Genomic DNA, 21,546 nt, shown 5'->3' on the forward strand with positions numbered 1-21,546 from the left:
GTCAAAATTTGACTAGTTTGGGTGGTCATTTCAAAATAACCGTGGATGTAGTCAAATTTGACTGCATATGGGGTCAACCTTTCACTGTTTACTTTGCCTTTTGGCTTTTTGACTGCGCCGGAAGTTAAAAATGACTAGGTGTATGAAGTGGAAAAATAACTTGCCTAAAGAGTCATCATCAAAATGACTGCAATGCAAGTTGAACGGCGGAGGGATATATTACTGTGTGCAGTGTTCAATAATCAATAGTTATTTTGCTAATACTTGTAATGATGTAATAGCAAACAAATTTAATCAGTGTGAAAGAAACAACATTTTAAAACTTTCCATGTATTTCACTTCATTTGCGTTGTGATATATATTATTTTTATCAAAGAACTATTTTACTTCAGGTCGAATCACTCAATGTATGGTGAGTATGATTTCGAATTTCCCGCCGCGTCTCAAGTTGCGAATTTTTTACTGCAGTCTGCATGCGACCGCTTAGTTGGTGTTGATGATGGAGAGGCTCCTAAATAAGTGGGGATTAGGTGGTTTAGTTGCTGTGTTTGAAGGTAAGAAATTTGTCTTGAGTGTCAAACATGTTTGTGTCTTTACTATGTAAACTTACATGATTGTAGTATTTCGTTAAGATTAAGTAATTTCACAAAATAACACGTTGACATTGGCATTGCCATTGCAGTGCATGGCATCATGATCCATTGATTGTGTGCAGACACACATAGATGAAGCACAGATACGAGGAAGTTGTAAATTTTAGGCTTTATGTAGGCTACATGTTCTAAATGTAAATACAGTCCCACAGAGATAAGATACGGAGGCAGACTGAGTGATGTCATGATCTGTACGTATGTACAGGTATACTGTACAATACTGAAAAATTGCATTTTGAAAATGAATAAAGTTTTGTGTCTGGTATAAAGACAAATATTGGATTTTGGACCATGAAATTTTTTTCGGATGTTTAGCCGGCATGTACAATTTTGTACGCCAATGTTAAAAAAGACGCGAAAGCGTCGTTCTAAATCGTAAGCACAGCTTACATCGCAAAATTGGACGTTCAGTCAAATTTTGGGACAGTTGAAAATTAACGCAAAAAATTGCATTTTGAAAATGAATAGAGTTTTGTGTCTGATATGAAGACAAATATTGGATTTTGGACCTTGAAATTTTTTTTGGATGTTTAGCCGGCATGTACAATTTTGTACGCCATGCAATGTTAGAAAAGACGCGAAAGCGTCGTTTTTACTCTTTTGGGACAGCATTCCACGTTTTGTGGTTTGCTCCGGCCATTCACCAAAAAAAATAGAAAGTGTGGTGACCTGGAATTTGGCCAGGAGCTCAAGAAAAAATTTAGCCAATCAGAACACTCCTTACTTAGTCATAAAAAATTAATGTTGAAGTTATGAATTTTAGAAGCCCTCTGATTGGTTATTACATACCCAAACTGGACGAGGTTGTGAAATATCTAGGCAACCAAAAGCCCCATTCATTATAACACGCAGAATATTGCATAGGCTTACATGTAGAGCTCATATAATTACAACATTCACCATACCTACAACACACAGTACAATGTCCCATGCAATGTCTATGTGCTTGTGTGCTTTACGCATACACACAACCCAGTGTGTAAGCACTGCGCGCATATCATATGCAAATAGGTAGACAGGCCAGTCTATTCTCAAGCAGGGTAGAGTAAGTTACTTACAAAGATAATCAAAGAGTTGCCTAAATTTTAGCAATATCAGTTTTAGGAAGAAAACAAACTGAATAATCATGCCTTTAGAATCTATTATAATGCAATGAAAATAATATTTAGCCACTGTATCTTCTGTTTGACATATTTCCCCATTATGTTGATACCCCTATTCCGAAATTGATGAACCTATATGGTATGATAAGTTTATTGAACTTTATTAAACCCTGTATGTCTAGACTATTCCATTTTCAGTTAGGTATGTGGTGCATCATAAATGACTTGGAAGTACTAACAATTGTTTTTCTCACAAGTAAAATGTATTCTTATAACTGCAGGAATTTATTTTTTCATAAAGATGTTATTTCTTAAGATTTATATCTATCATTCATCCCATGTAAAGCTCCTACAGGTTGCATAGGGCCAATGTCTTATTACTCTGAAATCATATATCCCCATAAGTAAGTGCTGTGTTCCACACTAAGTATAGATTAGACTCTCAAGTTGCCAATGGGAAGAGTGGTCATTGAAATCCTCTCTGACAGGCCCTCTGTCGCAAATGAGTTAAATCGTAAGCACAGCTTACATCGCAAAATTGGATGTTCAGTTGAATTTTTGGACAGTTGAAAATTAACGCAAAAAATTGCATTTTGAAAATGAATAGAGTTTTGTGTCTGATATGAAGACAAATATTGGATTTTGGACCCTGAAAATTTTTTTTGATGTTAAGCCGGCATGTACAATTTTGTACGCCAATGTTAGAAAAGACGCGCAAGCGTTGTTTTAAATCGTAAGCACAGCTTACATCGCAAAATTGGACGTTCGGTCAGATTTTTGGACAGTTGAAAATTAACGCAAAAAATTGCATTTTGAAAATGAATAGAGTTTTGACAAATAGACAAATATTGGATTTGGGACCCTGAAATTTTTAGAATTGGATGTTTAGAATTGCAAAATTGGACGTTCATTTAAATTTTTGAAAATGAATAGAGTTTTGTGTCTGGTATAAAGACAAATATTGGATTTTGGACCCTGAATTTTTTTTCTCGGATGTTTAGCCGGCATGTACAAAAACCCAAATAAAATTCCTCATTGATCTTTTTTGCCTGCCAGGACCAGTAACAAAAGTCTACCAAATTCTGCCTGTTTTTATTTGGTACTACTGATAATAATATACTTCCCTACATGTATCTTTTGCCAGGTGTCATTAACATAATCAAGGCCTAGCTCCTTGGTTGCTGGATATTCATTTTGCAATTAGACATTATAAATAAATTGACCTCTAGATGACCTTCGAGCTGTCGGGTCACTTCAAAACCCCAAGCAATGTAATACTAGTCAGTCAAGGATCCCGTTGACCAAATTTGGTGGCCAACTTTTTGTGGTAAAACAAATTTCACCTAAGTAATCTGTTTAATATGGCCTTTTATTGTGCATAAAAATCTCACTTTTGATGAAAAAATTTCAGGGATGATTTTTGGGATCATAACATGCACCTTTAACGGTTAACCTATAGATAGTTAACAAAATAATGGTTCATTTTTTAGTAAATCGCAGAATGCCCCTGCCTTTAATTTAACTTCCATGAATTGCCAAAGGAAACCAAAAGTGGTTGTGACAATGAATGATTTCAAGTGCTGTAACTTCTGTCACTATTTATGTGTGCAGGTAAAAAAGTCATGTTTTTGACACTTTTTGACATGTTTTATAATGCTGAACCATCAGAAAATTTGGTACCAGTAACCAAAAAAAAAAACGAGAGATCATGGCGTAGATGTATTTTGAATGACTGAATGTTCATATTTTGTTTTTTCATGTCCGTCTTTTCAGAGAATGGTATAGATGATCATGCCTTTAAACATTTGGAGGAGGATAAAGATGCCATAAAGTTGTTGATTCCGAAGTTAGGAGAGAGGATAAAATTTCTTCTACACTACAGACCATACATAAAACAACTTCAGGTACATGTAGTACATTGACCATATACATGTATACTATATATTGACCATGGGATTTGTGTGTTATAAGTGCCAAAACACTATATATTTTGGGTTTCGTTACTACTTAAAGCATTTGAGAGTTGTTCATGACATTATCCAAGGAAACCAGTTTAGATGCCCTGTACCTTGTTATCAGGATGGATGTATGAGGACATTTCAATATACTTGGTCTTTAAAGAGACATTTTAAAAGTGAACATGCACAACTTGAACATGTTGATGATGATCAGCAAAATGAAGAAGCTTTTCAGGAGCAGGACCCTCAGGCTCAGCAACTTGATTTGGATCTAAATCAAGACATAGCTGATGAAGAAGATGAGGAAAATGAACCAGAAACTGACATTTTCATAAAAAGTGCACAATTTCTTTGCAAGCTTAAATCTACACGACATGTCACTGGTACCACTGTGTCCCTAGTTCAGCAGTCAACCACAGATCTTATTTCCGACATAGTTGGGTGTATAGGCGAGAAAGTGAAGACAATTGTTGCAAATTTAGGTGTCGATGAAGAAAATCCGGAATGGCAAGAATTATCCAACTGTCTGAATAAACTTGAACAGCCATTTTCTGAAGTAAACACAGATTACAAACTGAAGCAATACTTACGAAAATTACAGGGCTTTGTCGAGCCAAAGTCAATTAATTTTATGAATGGAAATCAATTAGCTGTCGAGTATGTACAAAGAACAGATAGAAAAACCGGAGAAGTGCAGCAAACAGAAATCAACAAAGATTTCCAGTATGTACCATTGAAACTACTCCTTCGACAGATACTGATGAGTAAAGGTTTGATGGAAGCTATAATGGAACATCAACAAAATGTTAAGGATGACATTCTTCAGGATTTCCAAGATGGTGAACTGTGCAAAAGCCACCTGAATATCTACGGCCATAAAGTCCTCTTGTTGATATATGGTGATGACGTTGAGGTTTGCAATCCACTTGGATCGAGGAAGCATAAAATCGGTTTAATGTACTTCACGATCAAGAGTCTACCAAGAAAGTACACATCCGCACTCGAGCATATTTACCTTTTGGCTGTTTATAACAATAATGATGCAAAAGCCTATGGAATGGATCAAATCTTGCGTCCCATAATCAATGATTTGAAGAGTCTGGAGAGTGATGGGATTGAGATTGAAACTGATGTGTTTTCAGGCAACATTCGCTTTGGAGTGGCACAAGTTGTTGGTGATAATCTGGGTGTCCATGGTCTCCTTGGAATTGTGGAATCTTTTTCAGCAAACTTCCCTTGTCGTCATTGCAAAATCTCCAGAGATGAAATTCAGACACAATATATTGCAAGTTCTGTTCTTAGGAATGAACATAACTATATGGAGGATGTTGCTATAAATGACGTATCAGCAACTGGCATCAGACGGAACAGCATTTTCAATGAGCTTCAGACATTTCACGTAACTAGGAACTATGCCCCAGACATTATGCATGATGTTTTGGAAGGGGTGTGCATGTGGGAACTTAAGATTGTGATACGAGAACTTATACGAAGCGGTAAATTTACACTGGAACTTCTGAATGGCAGGATAACCAGCTATGATTATGGATTCACTGACAAGTGCAACAAACCAACCTGCTTCACAGAAAAAGATCTCAGATCTCCAAATGCTGCAGGACAAACAGCTGCACAGATGTGGTGCATAATGAGGCATTTCTGTCTTATGATGGGCGACTGTGTTGAAGAAGATAATCAATACTGGGAGGTCATACTTCTCCTGATTGAGTGCATGGACATCATTTTCTCCCCTGTCAATACTGTAGGAGAAACTCGCTATCTCACGCAACTCATAAGAGATCATCATCAAATGTCTGTTGAAGTGTTTGAAGCTCATCTCAAACCCAAGCACCATTTTATGTTGCATTATGCAAAAGCTATCAGAGAGATTGGGCCATTGGGACAATATTGGGCTATGAGGTTTGAAGCTAAGCATAACGACTCCAAACAGATGGGTCATGTCATTTGCAACTTCAAAAATATACCATTATCATTGGCAGTCAAGCATCAAATGCAGTTGTGCTATACATTGCATACTAGGAAATCATTGGAAGATTCAATGTTAGAAGTTGGACCAGGGGAAGCTACAGTACTCGCTTCATTGGATGATGCAGAAGTCATCTCAAATCTGTTAGACAACTATCCATTGTTTGATGATGTTTTCATTGCGAAGTGGATTAAATTCTGTGGCACCATCTACATAAAAGGTATGATTTTGGTTGTAGGGATGTGTCCAGATGAGGATCCTAATTTTGGGAAAATACATGAGGTCCTTGTTCTGCCAGAATCAAAAGTTAAGTTCATCGTCCAGCCATGGTCAGTAGTAGGGTATTCTCGCCACTTGCATGCTTATGTTGTCCAGAAACCAATACTTACTAGACTTGCTTCATGTGATGTAGAACTGGTAGATTTCCACCCACTTCATGCAACACAGGCTTATATGGAAGGAGACAACTGGTACATCAGCCCAAGATACTCACTTTAATGTGGTAAGAAAATAAAAGGTGAAAATGCCTTTACCAAATATGCATCAGTACAGAATGATCTTTTTGTTCTGTGCTTCTTTAAAATTTATCTGTAAAGTTTATGACCTGTGTAATAAAATAACATTTTGCACACCTTTTAATATACAATTCCAGTTTTAATTTAAGAAAACCGATTTTTTAATAAGTCAATTTAACAACAATGCTCAGTTGCTCACACGTTTAGAGGTTAATGTGACTGATACGATTGAGTTGGGAGTGCACGCGACCTTTCATTTTTTCACAAGAACATTTTAAATCCCCACCGAATCTTCCTAGCGTGGGTCACACTTGAACGCATTTAACCACTTCAAAGCAAACCCAAGTATCTGAGTAAACAAAAGAACACTTGAACTTAGCTTTCCTGGTCCATGGGGATGTAATGTATGTGGTAGCTCATTATGTGTTTACTCTTCCAGAAAAGAATCGATTATTCAAAATGCCTTCAGCTACATTCTCTGAATCGCACATGAATACAATTAACATGCTGGTACTTATATTTTGTTGTTTTCTTCTTTTATATTGTCTTAGGGAGAAAATGCTGATGCAGAACTATCTGAAAAGGAACTAGAACCAGGGGAAGTGTGTGAATCTGTGGCAGAAAAGTCAACAAATAGATGGATAAGAAAGGAAGCTGTGAAGGTACCTGATAAGACAATGATGTCTGTGAGTATATAACCCTATAAGCCCATTCACATTAGAACCAAGCAACCCTTTGGCCTTTGAACCCTCAACCCTTGAGCGAAGATCTAAAAGAACAGTATGCCAAATTTGGATTTATGTTGTTCAAACTTGGACATGACTTGCTTAAGACTTTGACCTTTATGAAAACACAACTGTTTGCTATTTCCATGTACTTTTTTTAACAAATTAGCATAATTTAAAGTAAAACAATAGAAATCGTGTTTTATTTTTTTTCCTGAAGGCCTTGAACTGTAGTTAGCACAACATACTTGTACATGTACTGTACTTCCGGTGACCTGACCTAGAATGTCATCCGGGTACTTGTTCTTGTTTGGTGCTAAAAATTATTGTTATATGTCATGTTTGTAGCGGAAGGAGTTCTAGTCAAGGATAAGGCATTAAATTGTTTTCAAACTACATTGGACAGTGTTTGTTGTAGTTAACGTAGGTTTTACTTAAACATGCTATGCACACAAATCACAAGAAATTAAGTAAATGAAAAGCCTCACAAATCTGTCGAGCCACTTTTTTTAATTTAGATACTTCAGAAGTGCCAAAAAAGCACAATGTTTGGGTTTCTCTCGGATCCGAGAGAAAAGATTACACTATAGTCTATGGGGAAATGTAATGCACGTAATGATGCATAACTTGGCAATGCAAAGTTCAAATTGACTGAAATTTTGGAAATAGGGTTTTCTTGGGTGTATCTACTGATACATGTCATTAAAAGTGGGGGTCAAAATCAGGGAATGTCCCTTTAATTTGATACATTTTGATACACTGCTACTGCTAATAGGTAGGCCTATATTTTTACATAGTATTGATATTATCAAAACTGTATCAAATTTCGGCAAGGGAGATAAACAAAGTGAGCAACTTCATGTTTAAGTAATTTTAAAATTTGTCTAGTTTGGCCTTGATTGACCATATTACGGTGTTGCATATATAGTCATGAATTGCTTCTATAATTCCAGAGTGATGTAGCAATGCTTTCATCTGATAGTGACTCAGCCAAGGGAGAAATTAGTGCAGGACCAGCAAAGAAACCAAAAACAGAAACGAGTGGACCAGCTAAGAAACCAAAAACAGAAATGAGTGGACCAGCAAAGAAGCCAATTGTGAAGATGTCCAAGACACCATATGAATTTGTGAGTTTACTAAATTAATATATACCACTTACCAGGTATAGTGAGGACTGCCTTTCAATAAAAAAAAATACTAATCAATAATAAAAACCCAATATTTTGAGCAAAATAGGAGTCATGCTGAATAATAGGCCTACAAAATCAGATTGATGAAAACATTTCGTATTTTGTTATTCATTGCACTATACATAATTACATGTACATATCAACTCGTTAACAAAAACTTCTGATAACAAAAAGTATTTTTGTCAAATCTCAAGAAAATGCCTCACATGGTATAAATTTAAACAGTTCTGACAAGAAGTAAATTCTAATTCCCATGTACTTTAACGAGTAACAAATAATTTTGTTCTGGCCTAACTGAAAAAAAAATACTGGTATAATAAAAATAACCGCTAGAGGGTATTCATTTGTCTCGCAATCTACTATGGTCAACAAGGAAATTTGTGATCACTCTCGCAAAAAGTGTTCACTGGCTTTCTAGGAAATTCGTGATCACTCTCGCAAAAAGTGTTCACTAGCTTACAAGTTCACGAGCTTTCGAGTGCCGCTGCAACTCTTTATCAAGTGACGAAAATTATCTGATGACGTACTCTATTTATACTAATCTCCAGGACCGTACGCACGAACGCGAGAACAATAGGTGGGTATTGATCCGTTGCGTCGGTATGCGGCGCGGCCGGTAATCCGTATATGCAAATAAGCCGGGGGTATATGCAAATACGCCGTGGGTCGGCGATATGCAAATTAGACAAAATTGGCGGGCTCGCTAGTTTCCCGTGGGCGGGGGCTGACTAGCTGAGCGGTCCCTCGTTCGGGGCCGGGAACGATCGGGTCGGCGTGCACTGCCAGGCAAGGGGGTATTGTGCTGTCTGATGGTTCGCATCCAGAAGTCGGGGATGTCGATCCCGCTGTCTCTGTTGAAGTTGTTAGGACAAAGACGTATACTAATAGCCTCCTTAATCCTGCGTGTATACCAATGTCTCTCTTTGGCAATGCAATGTACACCCTCCCAATCTGGGTGGTGTTGTTTCTCCCAAGCATGTTCTGCCACCGCGGATGTGTCGGTTCGCTGTAACCGAACATCGCGCTTGTGTTCAGTAATGCGTTCAACTATCGGTCGGGCTGTTTCTCCGATGTAAGACCCGTCACATCCCTGGCAAGGAATGTTGTATACTACGCCATCACGTCTGTGATCAGGGATAGGGTCTTTGGGGTGTACAAGCTGTTTGTGTAAGGTGGTGTCCGAGCGGAAAACCGTTCGGATACCGTGACCTTCTAATCGGCGTTTAAGTTGTTGTGAGAGGCCATCTATGTATGGCAAGACTGTGCAAGTCTTGAAAACCTTCTGATCCCTTGGTGGTAGTTTTTTCTTGAAAGTGTTCTTGATAAAACGGCGTGGGTAGCCGTTGCTGTACAAGGCGCCACGTATGTGTGCTCTTTCTTTCGGGAGTTCAGGTGGGTGAGTTATGATACGTGCTGCTCTGTCGAACAGGCATTTAACAAGACCTTTCTTGACCGATTTGTCGTGATGAGAATCAAATGGTATGTATTGGTCTGTATGGGTGGGCTTGCGGTAGACAGAGGTGGAGAGTTTCCCGCCCTCGTGTCTTTGGACTAGCGTGTCAAGGAATGCTAATTTCCCTCCTTGCTCAGTCTCCAGAGTGAACTGGATGGACGGTTGCTGGCTATTCATGTATGAGAGTAGGCTGTCTGTTTCGGATCTATTTACGATTATGAAAGTGTCATCGACGTATCTCTTCCACACCCGAGGGTGGCATGTGGAAGGACACTTGGGCAAAGCGTTCTGTTCAAAACCTTCCATATATAGGTTAGCCACAACCGCTGAGACTGGGCTACCCATTGTTGCTCCTTCTGTTTGCTCATAGAAAGAGCCTCTGTACAGAAAATATGTGGATCTGAGGACGAACTCCAGGAGTTCGGCTATTTGTTCGGGCATAAGTGTGGTACGTTCTGATAATGTGGGATCGGATTGCATGCGTTGCAGGGCCGTACTGCATGCGCCCTCTATCGGTACGTTAGTGAAGAGGGAGACTACATCAAAAGAGATCATGGATTCCTGTTCGTTAACTGTCTGCTCCGATGTGAATTCAGCGAATTCACTGGAGTTGGAAACCGTGTGTTCTGAGCAGTTAGTGAGAGGGGACAGGATGTCCGCCAGGTACTTTGATAGGTTATAGGCAAATGAACCTATGCATGATACTATTGGTCTGAGAGGTATCCCGGGTTTGTGTATTTTGGGCAACCCGTATATTCTAGGTGGCTGTTTCTGTGTGGGCTTTATCTTTTTGTATGTAGCCTCATCTAGAACTTTGTCTTTCTTTAGTGCCAGTAACGTACTGGTCAGTTTGCGACACATTCGATCTGTGGGGTCTTTCTTTAGCATTTTATACGGACCAGAGCTCAGAAGCTCGGTCATTTTGTCTTCGTAGGCGGTACTATCTAGAATGATTGTGGCACTACCCTTATCCGCAGGGAGGATTGTGATGCTATCATCATTCTTGAGTGTCTTAAGAGCATCACGCATCTCTCTTGTGGTATTCGGTTTCGGAGGACGTGCTCTCTGTAGACTGGAATCTACATCTTTTCGTGCGGCATCGGCCGAAACTGGATCAATAAACTTGACCGCGGTTTCAACCTTAGCTATAATCTCGGTAATGGGCAATTTTGGGGGCGACACGGCGAGGCCTTTCTTAAGCAATTGCTCCTCGGTGGAGGTGATCTGTCTCGAGGATAGGTTAACAACCCATTTATCCTCATTCGCTAATGAGGCGGTGACCTTCTTCGATTTGGGTTGTATCAACTTTTCAAATTTAGCCTGTTGTCTTTTCTTGCATTTAGCGAAAACATCTGCGTAGATATTTCCACACAGAAACAGCCACCTAGAATATACGGGTTGCCCAAAATACACAAACCCGGGATACCTCTCAGACCAATAGTATCATGCATAGGTTCATTTGCCTATAACCTATCAAAGTACCTGGCGGACATCCTGTCCCCTCTCACTAACTGCTCAGAACACACGGTTTCCAACTCCAGTGAATTCGCTGAATTCACATCGGAGCAGACAGTTAACGAACAGGAATCCATGATCTCTTTTGATGTAGTCTCCCTCTTCACTAACGTACCGATAGAGGGCGCATGCAGTACGGCCCTGCAACGCATGCAATCCGATCCCACATTATCAGAACGTACCACACTTATGCCCGAACAAATAGCCGAACTCCTGGAGTTCGTCCTCAGATCCACATATTTTCTGTACAGAGGCTCTTTCTATGAGCAAACAGAAGGAGCAACAATGGGTAGCCCAGTCTCAGCGGTTGTGGCTAACCTATATATGGAAGGTTTTGAACAGAACGCTTTGCCCAAGTGTCCTTCCACATGCCACCCTCGGGTGTGGAAGAGATACGTCGATGACACTTTCATAATCGTAAATAGATCCGAAACAGACAGCCTACTCTCATACATGAATAGCCAGCAACCGTCCATCCAGTTCACTCTGGAGACTGAGCAAGGAGGGAAATTAGCATTCCTTGACACGCTAGTCCAAAGACACGAGGGCGGGAAACTCTCCACCTCTGTCTACCGCAAGCCCACCCATACAGACCAATACATACCATTTGATTCTCATCACGACAAATCGGTCAAGAAAGGTCTTGTTAAATGCCTGTTCGACAGAGCAGCACGTATCATAACTCACCCACCTGAACTCCCGAAAGAAAGAGCACACATACGTGGCGCCTTGTACAGCAACGGCTACCCACGCCGTTTTATCAAGAACACTTTCAAGAAAAAACTACCACCAAGGGATCAGAAGGTTTTCAAGACTTGCACAGTCTTGCCATACATAGATGGCCTCTCACAACAACTTAAACGCCGATTAGAAGGTCACGGTATCCGAACGGTTTTCCGCTCGGACACCACCTTACACAAACAGCTTGTACACCCCAAAGACCCTATCCCTGATCACAGACGTGATGGCGTAGTATACAACATTCCTTGCCAGGGATGTGACGGGTCTTACATCGGAGAAACAGCCCGACCGATAGTTGAACGTATTACTGAACACAAGCGCGATGTTCGGTTACAGCGAACCGACACATCCGCGGTGGCAGAACATGCTTGGGAGAAACAACACCACCCAGATTGGGAGGGTGTACATTGCATTGCCAAAGAGAGACATTGGTATACACGCAGGATTAAGGAGGCTATTAGTATACGTCTTTGTCCTAACAACTTCAACAGAGACAGCGGGATCGACATCCCCGACTTCTGGATGCGAACCATCAGACAGCACAATACCCCCTTGCCTGGCAGTGCACGCCGACCCGATCGTTCCCGGCCCCGAACGAGGGACCGCTCAGCTAGTCAGCCCCCGCCCACGGGAAACTAGCGAGCCCGCCAATTTTGTCTAATTTGCATATCGCCGACCCACGGCGTATTTGCATATACCCCCGGCTTATTTGCATATACGGATTACCGGCCGCGCCGCATACCGACGCAACGGATCAATACCCACCTATTGTTCTCGCGTTCGTGCGTACGGTCCTGGAGATTAGTATAAATAGAGTACGTCATCAGATAATTTTCGTCACTTGATAAAGAGTTGCAGCGGCACTCGAAAGCTCGTGAACTTGTAAGCTAGTGAACACTTTTTGCGAGAGTGATCACGAATTTCCTAGAAAGCCAGTGAACACTTTTTGCGAGAGTGATCACGAATTTCCTTGTTGACCATAGTAGATTGCGAGACAAATGAATACCCTCTAGCGATTATTTCAATCCGCAATAATGAACCTATTTAGTAATAAAAATAACCGTTCAAATATTTGTTTTTTTCTTTACCAAATTCTAGGACATAAGTGCTGTTCTGGAAAAGGCTGCTGGTGGCCAGTCCATTCTCGGTGAACTTGAAGAAGGTGGACCACAGAGTGCCTCTAACAGACGAAGAATGGTGAGAATAGTTGTATCCCACCTCATGGAGAAATATGGAGACAAGTAAGAAAATACTCAAAAATTTCCAAACAACTAACAAAATCAATAGACCAGGGTTGGAGCTTAGACCAGTCAAAAGCTATTTTTCACAAAAGTGGTGAAATGCAGGTTTGCTGCCAGCTTATGCATGCCCTGTCTGGGGATATATGAGGGATGGATATAAGTTCTCAACCTTCAGGTAGAAGGAGAAAAGATAAATTGATGATTTTCATATCCCTGATATGATTCAACAACTCTTAAAATTGGGGGGGGGAGTTTCATTATAAAAATTAACTGAAATATTTGCTTTGTTACAAAACTTTGACTGTTTCAGGTTTCTGAAGATAACTTTTCAAATGAAAATGAAAAGACAGTTACAATCAATATTCATCTCCAAACTTGTTCAGATGCATGAGGGTCATGGTGCAGTGACATCACTGGAAGATGATTGCCCTTGCTGTGCTGCTAAAAAGTATGCAGCATAGTTTAAAGGCAGCAGGGAGCATCTGGAAGATGAATGAGTGCAAAATCTATTTACTAATAAAAGACAAATTTGTTCTTATATTATCTTATAGGTATCTGTAGTAGATCATTATTTTTTTCCTTTCTTCTTGGATCTTTATAATAATAGACCATCAGCTGAACAGAAGGTGGGCATGGCAATATCCATGATTCAACAATTTCCAGCACTGAAAGATGTTGAAGGACCTGGTTATGTAAGTATAAGTTTAATCACGTTAAAAGAACATCATTTGAAGCAGAAAATTGTGTTGTTATCAACAAGTTGTTTTTGTCCCATTGTACCATATGGCTTTCCCCATGAACAATAACTTTGAACAGAAGAGAAAATACCGGACTCATCTAACGCTTATTGGTGGCATTTCGGTTTCTCTCGTGCCATATTATCTTGTTGTTCGATAACAACAATATGCGTTGTCAACTATTTTGCACCCTCATAAGTGTTTAAATACTGAATTGAACAAAACTTTTACACTTAAATGTTACACTTTTTTAGGTTGTACTGTAAAGTAGGTGCTGTATATTCACTCATTGCTGTTACATGTATTTCTTTGTATAAATTTCACACATAGGAAGCATGGTATACACCAGCAGTAGAGGGTGAACATGCAAAGGGCTTCATCGAAGAAAGGTTGAAAAATGTGAGAAAGAGAATGCCAAAGCAAGGGTGGACATCTTTGGAACCTTCAAGTTCAAGTGAGGAGAACCAGAAAGAACCATCAACCAAGGAAAAAATTTGAAGAACTAAAATCTAAAGGTATGTTAATGTGCCTAGTTTAAGTTTTGTTGCATGCTTTGTGAACATTGAATGTTTAATTATTACTGGCTCATCTTCAAGTTCAAGTTGGGTTTGGTAGGCTTACTTGATTACAATCTTCAGAATTATCAGATGATTTATAATGTTCCACATTCCACAGGGACCAGTCTTTGGTCTACCAATTTTCACCTCATGATGCTCAGCAGATTGCTTGTGATCAAGTTAGCACAATCGGTAGGGCATTGTACTCCAGATCTTAAGGTTGTGTGTTCAAGTCCCAGCGCAGCCATGATTTGTATGTTTGATTGAAATTCCCTTGGCCACGGAACTAATTGCTTATTGTCTCAGCTACCGGTACAATATTCGGGGACTCCGAGAGCTGGTCCCAGTTGCAATATTGTTCTTCTAGATGTAGGCTGAATAGGGTTCTGTGCCCAATAGCAGCTGCATCCCTGGATGATGCTAAATGGAGTGTCTTTTGGGTGAAAGTGATCAATGCCATTTCTCTCAAAGTGTGTTGAGGCTGTGAGTTTACGCTTTAAATTTGTAGAGCGCACTTTAAAATCATCTGCATGGTTTTTTTTTTGTTGCTTGTAACACTTAATCAACTTGCATCAAAGGTATGTTCCAACCTCTTACAAGAAACCTATAACTAGTTTAGATAAATTTTTACAGGAAGCTTAGTCTGATTCCTGCAGTGCATCTGGTCAGGAACTTACATCCCAGGGGGGGGGGGGGGGGTCTGTCCTCATTGAAAGGGGGGGGGGTATCATGCATGACCAAGGACTTGCCAAAAGCATCCTAAACAAGTATTTACAAATGCAAAAATATACACCCTAAATAAGTATGATTATCGGTAATTTGCTACCCTAAGTAAGTAATCCCCAAAGCAAGTAATAACTATTTTCAAACCAAGCAAATAGTGATATATGTTTTGCTTTCCGTGCATGAGGTCGGGCTAATTCAAGTGTTTGCGGGCATGTGCAAAGTGTTTTTGGCTGGGATTTGGGAATATTCCATCATTGTGATAAACTGTAGTGTTAAATGAACATGCAATTAGCCCTAAGTACACAGGTAAGGTGAATTTTTTTTAAGACACTGAATGCGTAACTCATCGGTTTAAAAAAAGTGACCCTTTTTCTTGATTTTTGGTGATTTTGAGACCCTATTTAAGTTACGCACGTAACGTGCATGATTGCAAAAAACACCCTTTTTACGTGAATTCTTGGTCAAGCATGATACCCCCCCCCCCTTTCAATGAGGACAGATCCCCCCCCCCCCCCCCCCGGGACTTACATCAGTGCACTAGATCTTAGGATTGATTGCCGTCAAATTTTTGAGCCTTAAACAGGTGTCACCGGCATGGTGGCCTAGTGGTGAGAGCGTCCGCCTCATGATCGGGGGGTTGTGGGTTTGAACCCCAGCCGGGCCATACCAAAGGCTTTAAAAATGGTACCTACTGCTTACTTGTCAGGCACTCGACATTAGAAGAATGGAGTAGGGAAGTTAAACACATGGCTACCAGTGGACTAACCCCCTGCTGTAGTTTCTCTACTTTCCAGTAGACATGTGGCCTAGGTTTATTGAAATGGAGATAGGCGCCGCTCTATGGGCCGAAAGGCTTGAGAAGGACTTTAACTTTTTGTAAAAGGTAGTTTAGGGTTTGCTGTAGGTAGCCTACTATTGATTTTGGTTTTTATCACCTTGTCTTTTTCAGAAAAAGATATGGAGCCGGAGAACTTGGAAGAAATGAAGCAATGGCTTCAACATAATAATAGCCCTATCCCTAAAGTGGTGGAATTCATGAAGAAGACTGCACTGAAAAGACAAGAAGAAATTCACTCAGAGAAGAAATCTACCGTGCATGACATCGAGTTGCAATGGCCTCGACTCTTTGATGTCCCTAACATGGTATGGGGTAACTTTTGTTTTCTTGGTTTATGTCAAAAGTACAGTAAAGCATTAATTCTTGAGGTGTGCTTCTCAAAAACCCAAATAAAATTCCTCATTGATCTTTTTTGCCTGCCAGGACCAGTAACAAAAGTCTACCAAATTCTGCCTGTTTTTATTTGGTACTACTGATAATAATATACTTCCCTAGATGTATCTTTTGCCAGGTGTCATTAACATAATCAAGGCCTAGCTCCTTGGTTGCTGGATATTCATTTTGCAATTAGACATTACACATGTGCCCACCCCAAAATTACCATACTGAATCAAGGTTTTACAATCCTTCTTTATGCATTTTAATTTGCATCACAGATACATGTAGATGGTGATTTCAGAGCAGTTCATGGGGATGTGTCTGACAGATTAATCATGAAATGGACTCAAGAACTGGCAAAAAAACTACTGCAGTATGGAGAAAAGCAAAGTCCACAAGTGCAAGCCGGTACATATTTTCCCCGGGGGAGGGGCACTCAATATGAAAGTGACGTACGAGTAAGATCACACATCTCGAACATAGGGGTCTTTCGGTGATGCGTTCAAATGAAAAATAGGGGGTCTTTGGGTGACAAATTAATAATAGGGGGTCTTTGGGTGACAAGTAAAAAAATAGGGTGTCTTTCAGTGACAGTCTAAAATCTGGGTTTTTCGGTGACACACCAAGCTAAAAAATAGGCTCTTTTTTAGTGTGATTAAATGGCATTTTTCTGAAAATAAAAAATTTGGGCAATTTTTGGGTCAGAGAGTGCAAAATTCATGGGTCTTTGGGTGACAGAAAAAAATTGGGTCATCAAATGGAAAAAAACGGGGGTCTTTGGGTGACAGCAGTCCAAAAAAGGGGGTCTTTTTGATCGCACATGGTGCGAACTTCATATTGAGTGCCCCCACCACCACCACCCCCACCCGGGGTATTTTCTGTAATATTTTGCTTTTCAATAATTTTGTATACTGTTGTAAAAAAAGATGCGATTCAGTGTTAAAATATTTACCATGGAATTGCTCTATTTTAATTGAAGTTTGTTTTCCTTTCAGATATAGATGATCAAAGTGCACAGGATGCAGGTCTGACAGCACTGCCCTTGATACTGCCTACAGGAAAACTGTCAAACGCAAAGAAATCCAGGGCTACGGTGAAAGAAGCAATGGAGTCCTTCATTGATTTTCAGCCGGTAAGTATGGAGTAAATTTTAGTGCCTACTAAATGAAATGTTTGGGTATAGAGGTGGGATGCAGATGGGATATATCCAATTGGAGGATGTTTTTGTATATCTTCTTGCACATAAAATGAAAGAAATGCCTCAAGTACTCCATTTGGTTGAAAGTGATATGTAAAGAATGGGACACGTTCATCAAGACAACAACAGTTTGGCTGATGTGATGCTCACACAGTTTGTATTGCATAGATCTGTTTTACTTAAAGAGAAATTCCAGTATTTGCAGTAAACACTGATTTCATGAGAAAGTCTGTAAAACAAGGCTTAATTGTCAGTATATCATCGAGGATCTAGATCTGGTACAGTTACATAAACTGAACTTTGTGAAATCTTGAAATCTACGCTGAAAAATGTTCACACTGAAGATCACCAACACAGATATGCACACGTGGGACAGTGTATTATTATTGCTAAAATAAAGACCCGACGGAAGTGACCGAATCCGCGCTTATTTTGCTTATTTCTCAGCAATTACACAATTTCTTCCAGAATCCTTTGGCACATATTTTTTATTCATACAAACAGACACTTAGGTGGTCATTATATTAGATTCTGTAAAAAGTCATTTTTAGATCGTTACCAAAACTGGAATTTATCTTTAATTGTTATCATCGGAGATGCCAGACTTCAGGAAATTTTTTTCAGCATCTCCAGTACAAAACAAGATTAAAAATTCATATTTTCAAGAAATTTTATTAGCGTTTCAGGAAAATGTGACCAAAGTCACTGGCATCTCTGTATCATTTTGATTATGGTTCGATTAACTGCAGAATTTGCATGCTTGTCGCACTACAACATTTGTAGCACATCCCACATGCAGCCCAAACTTTCCATGTTTGCTAATTGAAGTTCAGCTGACAGGTCCCTAATAGAACTCGACTCTCACTCTACACCTAGATCTGTGATAGATCTTTAGAACTGTGATATAAAGAAAGGTTAAGTTTATATGACAACTTCTATCATGATCATGGTCAAGTTACAGTAGTTACCCTCACTATATAGATTTGACAGACTGACCCATGATGTCAAACGCCAGGCAGTATAGTCAAATATTGTTCCTCGACCAGCAAAGTGTGTGCACACAATGTACATCAGGACCATGCTAAAGCTATATCTATCTACAACCCACTAACCAGTAAGAATTAAGTACGCAGACAGAAAATATCTAGATTTATTTTTTAAATGTAAATTAATCAGTAGATTTATTTTCTCTTTTTACAGATAGGGACAAACCTCCCTCAATACTTGGATGGACTCATGTCAAAGAGGCGGCAACCATTTGTCCTGGCCCTTGGCCCACAGAAAGCGCCAGCACAATATTTTGCTGTGGTTGAGGGCCGTGCCCTTAAGCAATACAGCCTTCTGAAGGCTGTTGATGTGTGTTTCAAGTTGTTTTATATACTTGACCTGGAGTATCCATCTGCGTGCTATACTACATGGGAGTTTATTCAAAAAGTTCTGTACCAGGTAAATGCCAAAGACAGGAATACCTCCACCTGTGTGAGGTCATTAAGGACATATGTCCTTCATACTTAATTTTCAACCATTTAATGGTCAATGTCAGTTCAGCAGAACTGAAAATTCTGATATGTCTCCTAATTTGGATATGTCTGTATGCCATGTATGAAATTCAATACTAAAATGGATTTTACAAGTTCAGGTATCGAGGTACGTCAATTCCTCAAGGCAGCAGCTCCACGTGCGTACTTAAGCAGCATCTTCAATTGCTTGCGTGTGTACGCATGCGCCTTTAGCGTTCCTTTGTGACATCAGATAAATGCGTATCAATTTCACTGCCTATCCTTTTCAAATCTATTTTAGTCATTCGTATACAGGGGGGTACAAAGGGTATCCAAATTCCAATACCACATTTTGATTTTAAATTTTGCAAGCAACAAAACAAACAAAAGTGCAAAGTGGCAAGTATGCCAACATTTTCATTTTGTCTGCTAAATACCTCTGCGTTTTAAATTGTATCTCTGCAAATTAATGCTAGTGGCTTTAGAAGATGGGTTTGTGACAAAAAGCTCAAACTTGTCATTTTTGTGGCAAATTATGGTTTTTCGATCAGTTAAATTTATAGACTAGGTTTAAGCCAAAATGTTTGCACAGATAACATTTAATGTACATAAGTTAATATATAGCAGACACATTAAGCAAGTTTTGACATAATTACCACTGTGTGATATTGTTTTCTTGACATTAATATTCTGGTAGCAGAATTCAAAGACCTTAGCCCTCATTCATTATACTATGCCATTCATTATACTATGCCATAACCAAGGCGCATATCCAAATTGTGATTCGTATTTTGAGTTCCGCGAGTTGATGTTATTTATACCACTGGATGTACTGAACTACATAGGCCCTTCAAACTAGAATTTAATGAAAATGAAAATAATATGCTGAACTGCATACTTATCAATGTTTAGCTTGGGATCATTGTACTAACCTTGGTGTGATTGTGAGAGGAGAGGGTGGCCACTCATGTGTATACTTTCAAAAATGACCCCAAGCTAGGATTCACCAAAAGTGGTCAAATTTACCCCAAACAAGGATTTTAATTGACAAAAAACACCCCAAACAAGGGGTAAAATACCATGTGATCACAAGGTGTGATTGCGCCAGTGAAATGACTAGAATCTATGAATAAGTGATGTAATGTGTGGTAATTGAGTTGTATTGCCTTTTTACAATTGAAGTGTTACAAATAGCAAGTTTTACTTTTACTGATGGAATTATAATACACGGCAAGTTTAAATTTAACTGATATTACTGCAAATAGCAAGTTTGAATTTAACTGATACATTATTAGAATTTGATTAATTTCAACTTTGAATTTAACTGATAGAATGACAACTATTAACTGATTAAAAAAAATGATGTAACTGATAGAATTGTTAATTATAGCAAGTTTCAGTTTAAGAAGTGGTGTGACCCTTGGTACATTGCTGTTTGCTGACAAAGCATTTTTCAGATGTTGGACTTGCAGCTACTGCTCCCGAGTTGCAATAGAGTTACATAGAATGTGTAGAAGTATTTCTTTGAAATAGTTACAAATAGAATTTTATAGAGGGAATTTGCCAAAAGGTCCTTCCTGTTCAAAAACCCAATGTAAATACATTAATATGACTTTAAAATGGTACATGTGTAAAACCCATTGAAATGAGCCCGATACATAGTGTTTATGGATCGATCAGCAATACAGCTTGATTGGTGGCGAACACAAGTGAAGAAATTCATGTTTTAATTCGTACTTTTTCGATATGAACTGAAATTGAATTTGTTTTAAATTAATTAAGCAAATTGACTTCCATGTTATCCTGTAACTTATTCAGTATTAATGTACATCAGTGTAAAAAATTTGGGTAAACAGGAATGCAGATGATATGCAGCTTTTCTTGGGACAATTCATGTAATAACATCTAGGTGTCAGATGTGGTGTATCATATGCGTGTGTAAATGCCATCATTCCATGTGAATCTGATGCAGACACTTTGTAGATGGCATACAGATCTTCAATAGAGAAGATTCATCTTGACAAAACCAATATCAATTACTGACCTGACAGTTTCGGCCATCCTGGTCCAAAGCCATCTTCTCTAGAGGGCATTCCGACGAGAATTGGATCATAACTGTCAGGTCAGTAATTGATAATTGGTTTTGTCAAGATGAATCTTCTCTATTTATGATGTCAATGCAGTCAAACCAGATGAATTTATTCAAGAAAAAAGCATACAGATCAGATATTTCGCCTACTACCACATCATTGATCAATCAAGGTCAATTATTTGAAAAGCAAATTATAAAATCTGTAATGTCTTAATAATGTTAGAAAATGCTTCAGTGCTTTTCAATTTGACAGTATACTTTTTAGGATCAAATTTTAAATGTTACCACTCTTGTATTGCTATTTAGTTTTTTGGAAGCATCTAATATGTTCTTTATAAATAAATTATTTGTTTATGCACAATAATCTTTTAGTTTTTGTGTCTAATTAATGTGTTAAGCTTACAAGTAGTCGGATACAACTAACCACTGAAGTCAAAATCTGA

General features: G+C 39.0%; 1 protein-coding gene across 2 annotated transcripts; it reads left to right on the forward strand.

Annotated features, from left to right (window-relative positions):
* Positions 1 to 453: 453 nt before the first annotated feature.
* LOC129269578 (uncharacterized) lies at positions 454 to 16,381 on the forward strand. 2 transcript variants are annotated; one of them, XM_064115394.1, is made up of 8 exons: positions 454 to 554; positions 3,530 to 3,660; positions 6,765 to 6,899; positions 7,892 to 8,065; positions 12,936 to 13,078; positions 13,686 to 13,770; positions 14,146 to 14,330; positions 16,048 to 16,381. In XM_064115394.1, exons 1-7 carry the CDS (start codon positions 497 to 499, stop codon positions 14,311 to 14,313), a joined length of 894 nt encoding a protein of 297 aa, XP_063971464.1. In that variant the 5' UTR covers positions 454 to 496; the 3' UTR covers positions 14,314 to 14,330; positions 16,048 to 16,381. The 2 variants fall into 2 exon arrangements, with proteins under 2 accessions (XP_063971464.1, XP_063971465.1); XM_064115395.1 differs by lacking the exons at positions 454 to 554; positions 3,530 to 3,660 and adding an exon at positions 6,120 to 6,200 and having other exon boundaries at positions 16,048 to 16,379.
* Positions 16,382 to 21,546: the final 5,165 nt, after the last annotated feature.

Source organism: Lytechinus pictus, unplaced genomic scaffold, assembly GCF_037042905.1.
Source record: "Lytechinus pictus isolate F3 Inbred unplaced genomic scaffold, Lp3.0 scaffold_31, whole genome shotgun sequence".
NCBI classification, from domain to species: domain Eukaryota; kingdom Metazoa; phylum Echinodermata; class Echinoidea; order Temnopleuroida; family Toxopneustidae; genus Lytechinus; species Lytechinus pictus.

Bases quoted from the DNA above. Each gene is read 5' to 3' on its own strand.
- LOC129269578 (XM_064115394.1), top strand. From the start codon at position 497: ATGATGGAGAGGCTCCTAAATAAGTGGGGATTAGGTGGTTTAGTTGCT. The intron at 555-3,529 runs GTAAGAAATTTG...CCGTCTTTTCAG, and splicing joins TTTAGTTGCTGTGTTTGAAG to AGAATGGTATAGATGATCAT. The intron at 3,661-6,764 runs GTACATGTAGTA...ATATTGTCTTAG, and splicing joins CATACATAAAACAACTTCAG to GGAGAAAATGCTGATGCAGA.